Source organism: Triticum dicoccoides, chromosome 2A, assembly GCF_002162155.2.
Source record: "Triticum dicoccoides isolate Atlit2015 ecotype Zavitan chromosome 2A, WEW_v2.0, whole genome shotgun sequence".
Classification (NCBI taxonomy): domain Eukaryota; kingdom Viridiplantae; phylum Streptophyta; class Magnoliopsida; order Poales; family Poaceae; genus Triticum; species Triticum dicoccoides.
Window position 1 is genome coordinate 145590122 of NC_041382.1, and position 7567 is coordinate 145597688.

General features: G+C 50.3%; 2 protein-coding genes across 2 annotated transcripts; one reads left to right on the plus strand and one right to left on the minus strand.

The window, feature by feature from the left end:
• The first annotated feature begins 459 nt into the window (after nt 1–459).
• On the plus strand, nt 460–1483 carry LOC119357744 (fasciclin-like arabinogalactan protein 2). The gene is made up of 2 exons (XM_037624594.1): nt 460–1091; nt 1208–1483. The coding sequence occupies exons 1-2, from the start codon at nt 460–462 to the stop codon at nt 1245–1247; spliced, it is 672 nt and encodes a 223-aa protein (XP_037480491.1). The 3' UTR covers nt 1248–1483.
• A 2355-nt stretch (nt 1484–3838) lies between these two features.
• On the minus strand, nt 3839–7290 carry LOC119353880 (SNF1-related protein kinase regulatory subunit gamma-1-like). Its single transcript, XM_037620580.1, has 6 exons — nt 7086–7290; nt 6461–6622; nt 5904–6346; nt 4955–5221; nt 4601–4773; nt 3839–4499 (listed from the first exon to the last, which is right to left on the minus strand). The coding sequence occupies exons 2-6, from the start codon at nt 6618–6620 to the stop codon at nt 4181–4183; spliced, it is 1362 nt and encodes a 453-aa protein (XP_037476477.1). The 5' UTR covers nt 6621–6622; nt 7086–7290; the 3' UTR covers nt 3839–4180.
• Between the last annotated feature and the right edge of the window lie 277 nt (nt 7291–7567).

Here is a 7567-nt window from a genome sequence, read left to right on the forward strand (position 1 = left end):
TTGATATATAGGTTATCCCGCTCCGTCCTTGCAAAATTACCGCCATCCATCGGTGTACACTTTCCTCGGCCATAGCCACAGCTTCTGTCACAAACGGCATAAAGGCGGATGTGGCAAATTATGGTTGGAGAATAGAGGGGAGAGCGGCCCAACGGTGCAAATCACGAGGGGGAATGATTGGTGGGAGAGCTTTCCGTAACTTCAATCCGTAGAAACTTGCCGTAAGTGTATCATTTTCGTTTCTTGCCATACTACTAGTACCAGCAAAGAGAAAATGGGCAGGGCCAGAAACAGAACTGCAATCAAGACAGAACCACCGGAACACGGCATGAAAGCCGAAGACCAAAACACCAGTCGAGAGAAACCCTATCCACCATACCTCCATTATTCTCGCTTCTCAGAATCTCAGGGTAAAGAAACTCTTCCAGCTAGCTTGGGCGAGCAGGGGAATCAAGCACAATGCCGTTCGCCGGAGCCGTCGCCCCCTGCACCACCATCCTGCTCCTCCTGCTGCTCGTCCCCTGTGCCGAGGGACAACCGCCCGAGGCGACGCCGCCGCGGGGCATGGCGATCGGGCAGATCCTGTCCAAGAACGGGTGCGGCGCCTTCGCCGGCCTCGTCGCCGCCACGGCCGGCGTGGGCCAGGTGCTCCGCGAGCAGAGCGACGCGGGGCTCACCGTGTTCTGCCCGGACGACGGCGCTGTCGCGGCGTTCACCCCGCGGTTCAGCAACCTCACCGCCGACCGCCAGGCCTCGCTTCTTCTGTACCACGGACTGGCGGTACGCTCCTCCGAGGTGGAGCTCTCCTTGTTGACCCGCCTCGGCGGGGAAATCGAGGTGCGGACGCTCGATCGGGGCCGCTGGGGCTACGGCATGCTCACCATCTGCGACTGCGGAGGCACCATGAGGCTCTCTTCGTCGCCGCCGTCGTTCACGATGCCGGACGAGGCCAGGGTCACCAACACGGTCGTCTACAACGACCGCCTCACTCTCTACCTCATCGACGCCGTGCTGGTTCCGGGAGCGCCGGCGGTGTTCGACTACTCGGACAGCCTGGTGACCGTTTGCTTCTTGCTCGGGATCGTCACCTTGTGAGTATACTACTATTTCCTTGAGCTGTTTGCCTCCCTTCGTATTCAGCTTGAATTGCTTCTATCTTTCCAAATCTTAATTCTACACGTTAACTGTATCCATCTCTCGTCCGCAGAGTCTTGGGGTCGTGTGTTCTTTCTGTCATTCGTGCATGAGAAGATCGTACCGAAGTTGCGCCATAGGGCGACAAGAACCTTAGTTCGTGATCGCTTCCGTGCGTCCCCTCTCCCGTAGTCCTGCTGCAAGCCTCCTTCACGGTCAGATCTCCGTCCCTGATGTACCGACTGGTGGCACGTTAAGTTTATGTATCCCATGGCCGTCGTTTTGCACGGTGTATGTCTGTGACTTGTCTAAACACTACCATCTCCTGTGCTTGCGTCTTCTCTGTCTATGTATATATGTGTTCTTGCGAGCAACTTTTTCTATGTACTCCTTTAGTGATCTAAACACTGTTATATTTCTTTACAGAAGGAGTATACAAGTGTTTAGTTACTTTAGGAACTAGACTTCATGTGAGTGATGCAAGAAAATGTTGCTGGCCATGAATTCTTCTGTACCTCAGACATTACTTAGTAGAAAGATTGTATTGCTAGCTCAAGGATAAAAAAGAAAACCTGCGCACGCCTGCAATCTTAAACAAGTGCCATACATCAGACTACTCGATTGATTGATCGAGGAGGATACAGAGGTACACATGACTGAGATTAGGCAACCTTCGGTACGTTAACGTTTCTACACGTCGCAGAATCGCCACTGCAGTGTTTGCACCAGGAAACAGGTGCGGATCAGCGAACTCAGGAACACACAGCTGACAGACTAAAGCACGCTAACAGAGCACTGAATTGCCTTGTCACCCCCACACATAATTTACTGCATCAACACCGCAACCTGAACGAATCGGTCCAGCTACAAGACTTGCTCACTAACCCTGGCGGAATTGGGTAGCCTCCTTTTTGCCCTTCCGCAACAGAATGAGGAACCGCCCCGTACGTGGGTTGCTCGTTTCAGTTGCTATCGAAGTTGTGTGTACGTGTAATGATCGACGTGTGTGTATTTGCATGGATACGGGGTTTCGGATATCAAACTTGTGATTGCAAATGAGGACATTTGAGGGACGAGTCGGCGCTGTCTGGGAACGTGTAGGGGGCAGATTTCCTCAATATCATTGCGCAAAGTGAAGCCTACTGTAGCTCACGTGTGCAACATACCAGGACGTGTCAAATTTCACCGCACACGATGCTTCGTGGAAAAGTCCCAAGGCTTGCCCTGATAAGTCACCGCGCTCCGCCCTTGCAAAGTTGGCACCATCCATGGCCATGGGTGTACACTTTCCTCAGTCAGCCATAGCCACAGCTTCTGTCACGGCGCCATAAAGCCCACCATTTCTTGCCATACCACCAGCAAGGAGAAAATGGCGACCGGGGCGTTGCACATGGGCGGCGTCCGCACCTCGATTTGCCCGCGGCCGTGGATCAGCCAAAAACCCTTCTTCCCCCAGCCTCCTGCCCTGGCCTGAGCCCCCGAAAGAACTAGGCCAAGCCAAAACACCAGCCGAGAGAAACCCTGTCCACCATACCTCCATTATTCTCGCTTCTCAGGGTAAAGAAATACCACCAGCCGAGAGAAATCAAGCACAATGCAGTTCGCCGGAGCCATCCTGCTCCTCCTCATGCTCGTCCCCTGCGCCGAGGCACAACCGCCCGAGGCGACGCCGCCGGGGGGCTTGGCGATCGAGCAGATCATGTCCAAGAGCGGGTGCGGCGCCTTCGCCGGCCTCGTCGCCGCCACGGCCGGCGTGGGCCAGGTGCTCCGCGAGCGGAGCTACGCGGGGCTCACCGTGTTCTGCCCGGACGACGGCGCGGTCGCGGCGTTCGCCCCGCGCTTCAGCAACTCCTTCTCCACCACGGGCTGGCGGCGCGCTCCGCCGACGTGGAGCGCTTGCTGACCCACGGCCACAGGCATATTGAGGTGCAGACGCTCGACGGCGGCCGCTGGGGGTACGGCATGGTCACCATCTGGTACTACGGAGGCGCCATGGAGCTCTCCTCGTCGCCGGCATCGTTCACGATGCCGGTCGAGGCCAGGGTCACCGGCACCGTCGTCTACAACTACCGGCTCACCGTCTACCTCATCGACGCCGTCCTGGTTCCGGGAGCGCCGGCGGTGTTCGACTACTCGGACATCTTGGTGACCACTTGCGTCATGCTCGGGCTCATGATGTTGTGAGTACTATACTACTACTATTTCCTTGAGATGTTTGCCTCTTTTTTCACTCAGCAGATCTTAGAGAATGGACGATGCTGGTGCTTGAATTGCTTCTAGCTTTCCAAATCTTAACACGTGAAGAACTGTATCCGCAGAGTCTTGGGGTCGTGTGGTGCCATTTGTTCGTGAATGAGAAGATCGTGCCAGAGTTGCGCCATAGCTGATCTCCGTCCTCGATGTACACGCTGGTGTTCAGCGCAGTGGGCAAAGGGCACTGTTGGTGGAACTTTTTCTATGTATATTAGTGTTTAGTTACTTTTGGATCTAGACTCCATGTCATGTAAGAAAACGTTGTTGGCCATGAATTCTTCTGTACCTAACTTAGTAGTCTGATCCATTATTTGTCGCTCAATTAGTACAATCTTGTGCTATAGTCGCACTAAGTGAGCAACAAATAACATTGATCCAAGGGAGTAAGTAGCAAAAACATTATATTGCTAGCTCAAGGATAAAACAGAAAACCTGCGCACGCCTGCAAGGCTTAAACAACTGCCATACATCAGACTACTCGATTGATCGAGGAGGATACAGAGGTACACATGACGACTGAGATTGGGTAATCATTGGTTCGTTAACCCTTTTACACATCACAGAATCGCCACTGCAGTGTTTGCATCAGGAAACAGGTGCGGATCAGCCAACTCAGCAACGCACAGTTGACACCAACAGAGGCACTGAAATGTGTTGTCACCCCACACAGAATTTACTGTATCAACACCACAACATGAACGAATCAGCCCAACTACAAGACTTGCTCACTAACCCTGTCTGTTATTTCCACCGTCTTGCGCTCCCGAGAGCTCAGCTGTTCTCAACGGAGGGCTCAGCTGTTCTCAACGGAGGAATCGGCATCGCCCTTGTCCTCGAGCTTCTCCATCGCTGAAGCAAGATAACTGTCGCAGAAGCCAGGGGGCTCGTGGATGAAGCAAGAGATCACATCTCGCAGTGTCACAACACCGACCACCTCAAAGTCGCCATCCACCACGTATATCCGGTGGGTTATCCTCGACCCGATGCTGTCGATCACGCTGCCCATGGAAGCATCAGGTGCACAGGTGAGTGGCGGCTTCACCAGCCCATTGTCCCCCGAGTCAGGAAGAGTGGAACCTAGAGCCTTCATGAAATCCAACACGGTAAGGTGCCTGGATGGATCAAAAGTATCATTAGACACGTGAAGAGACATATTTGAAAGAAGAAGAAAAAGACACAGGGGAATAAATCATTGGGTTGAGTCGCTTCGTGCCTGAAATCAGAAAATAAGTCAGGCCTAAGCAACAGGAAGCGAATGTCCCTTATGCTCACACTACCAACAAGTTTCCTTCGGGGACCTTCTACTACGGGTACACCGCCAATTTTGTTATCCTTCATGCACTTGAAAGCTTCTAAGATTAGATCATCACTGTTAACCGTAATAACCTGAAGATAACACAATATCGTAAATTTCTCATTAAACAGTTCTTATAACAGAGTCAAAGCCTATTCAAAGGTCCTGCTTCAGATTTTGCAGCCTGCAGTAATCGGGATAGCACAGAGGATTAAATCTTACACTACCAAGACAAGAGTTTAACTAAAGAGGCAGCGAAGTGAGACAAATAACCTCATCAAGAGACATGAATGGAAGCCCCAAGTCTGAAAGAGGAAGTGCCGAAATATAGTCGAACCAATCCCTTCCTTTACACTGCTGAAGTCCTTTAACAACACCAGTCTGAGTAATGAAGTTCTTAATAACTGGCTTATCAGGTTCGATCACAGGCACATTCCTCAACCTGTACTTGGAGAGCAACAGTAGTACGGCAAGCATTGAACTGTCAAGTGTAACAGGCACAAAAGGAGACCATGGGTAGGACTCAACAATTGACCGAACCTACAAGAAAAGGAGAAAGGATACAAAGTTAACAGGGTCTACAAGAGAAGATATTCATGCAATGCGAAATTAAAGGGTCGACCAAATAAACCTTAGCAACAAATTTTAGTGCAGCTGAAATACCACAAAGCCAAGCAAGACTGTATGAATTATGTCAGGTTGGATGGCATAACCGTCATGTACAAAACGAGACAAGACAATTAACAAAAAAACAGCCGTGAAAACGGCGCCAGCCCACCAGTTCAAACAATCCCACGGTGGCTAAAAAACCACATTTAAATAATTCACATAAATTAGTTCATATACTTATATGAACGTACTATATGCACAAATATATCAGTTAGTTCTCAACCACAAAGAATCCCAACCCGATTGATGTCAGGGCCATAGCACACAGATCTGTGGAATGTGAGGAGGCCCCCAATCACAAACTGACACTAGAAAAAACAAGTTCTTTCTCAATCAGTCTTTAAATTAGAAACCGGACTAAGGTCACGGTCTTTTTGGTCAGAATGCCAGTCCCATCTGGTTTTGAATACTGGGTTTTAACTTAAGTGTATCTGAACTTTGTTTTAGCAAAACAACAAAACATTAAGTCGATTACGTTGCTCTTGGTGCATGGATTCAATGCTTGATCAACATAACAAAAAAAAAAAGCTTCAAGATAGAGCAATTGTCATACTGTAGTCGATTTGAAAGGTTCTTGCTGAAGCAGAACTTTGTAGAAATCTTCCCCTAAATGATCAGCAGCAGTAACTCCATCCTTCGCAACACCCTTTTCAGCAGTTAACCCGCCAGCAACAGCAGCCCCTACTGCAGCAGCAGTCAATCCAGCGACAGCTGCCGGGCCGGTTACACCTAATGCTGCCACGCCCACTGCACCAACAGCACCCATTCCAACTCCTGCAGCAGTTGCTGATCCAGCTGACAGAGCTACGGCCGCGAGATCAGCATTATCTAGTACCCAAAGGATGATGGCTGAGTACTCGATGATGCCAAGATACCTCCCTTGCCAATCAGCTGGAGCCCCAGGTTCAGGGTTAAGCACTGGCGCTGCCCTTATGTTGTGCTCAGATAAAATTCTAACAGCATCAAGAACGGAAGTTTCTCCAGGAATTTCGGTCACTACAGCAGAGAGAGAATATCGGTCGTTACAAACACTACAACATATATGTGACAAAAAAATATAAGGCAGAAAGAATATGCAGATTGAGTCGTTTCTTTTGCAGAAGTGCATACCTCGGCCACTAGGAACATCAGGAAACGATGCGACTGGGATCTGAGCAAAGGCGGCGGTCAGGGATTCCTGCAAAGCTAGTGGGAGCTTCTTCTTGGACTGGATAGTGTCAAAGTAGGCATCACAGCTGGGGAATTTCGCGTTCTCCTCAGGTCGAGCCATTTCTACAGTAAATTCATGAAGAATTTATCAAACAGGAAAAATCTATCCACAAATCATCACTGAATAAGGAAGTGCATTACAGACAGTGGCTGCAGAGCATCTAGAAGAAGTTCTGTGGCAAATAATCATGCTCGAACATAAGTATATATTGGTAATTCAAACTGCAAGAACTACGGCCATGGGCTTGAATCAAAAGAAACTCTTCGTGTTGGGTGTTTCGTCGGGCGAAACCCCTTAATTTGCATTACAACAAACAAACAGCTCATAAGGCATATGCATATACTGGTTGCAAGTAGCTTCAACTAATCAGCCGAGCAAAATCAGAGCCTCTCGGTCTCAAGGCAGAGGCAGCAGAAGGAAATCCACTAAATTTGCAACCTAGCGCATCAAAATCAAAACTCACACAGCAGCAGCATGGATGGACGAACGAATTTAACGAAAAAGAGCAGGGAGTTTATTTATCACCTTGCCTGCGACTTGCGGGAGCGCTGGGCAGGAGAAGCAGGCAGCCTCCGGGTGCAGGGCTGCGGCGGGGGAGCAAGCGGCAGAGGCGGAATGGATCGGAGGCGCTGGTTTCCGAGGATCTATGGTCTGCTTTTCTTTTTCTTTTTTGAAACAATGGTCTGCTTTTCTTGGCTCCCAATCCAGGGGGCGGGCGGTGGAGTCGAATACGGCGAGAGATGGTGCGGTGCTCGCTTGCCAAGGGCACACTGGCACGTGTGCACGGCACGGGGCCACGTCGCCACACCCCAGGGACGCCGCCTGCCCGCTGCCCTCCGAGGGTGTGCTGCCTGTTACTGTTACAGTATCAAAGCATGGATCATGTAAATGGAGTAATAATCATTAGTTTAGGCTGCACCGTTTTTTGCCCTTTGCATATTTGTTCTAGTTGGACCCGGCTGAGTATATGCAAGCAAAAAGTCAACATCTGCATGTTTATCGGTTGT

Excerpts from the sequence above, each read along its gene's own strand:
- LOC119353880 (XM_037620580.1), bottom strand. The coding sequence starts at position 6,620 with ATGGCTCGACCTGAGGAGAACGCGAAATTCCCCAGCTGTGATGCCTAC. Across the intron at positions 4,774-4,954 it reads CATTCATGTCTCTTGATGAG|GTTATTACGGTTAACAGTGA; the intron begins GTTATTTGTCTC and ends TGTTATCTTCAG. Across the intron at positions 4,500-4,600 it reads GACTTATTTTCTGATTTCAG|GCACCTTACCGTGTTGGATT; the intron begins GCACGAAGCGAC and ends TGATCCATCCAG.
- LOC119357744 (XM_037624594.1), top strand. The coding sequence starts at position 460 with ATGCCGTTCGCCGGAGCCGTCGCCCCCTGCACCACCATCCTGCTCCTC. Across the intron at positions 1,092-1,207 it reads TTGCTCGGGATCGTCACCTT|AGTCTTGGGGTCGTGTGTTC; the intron begins GTGAGTATACTA and ends TCTCGTCCGCAG.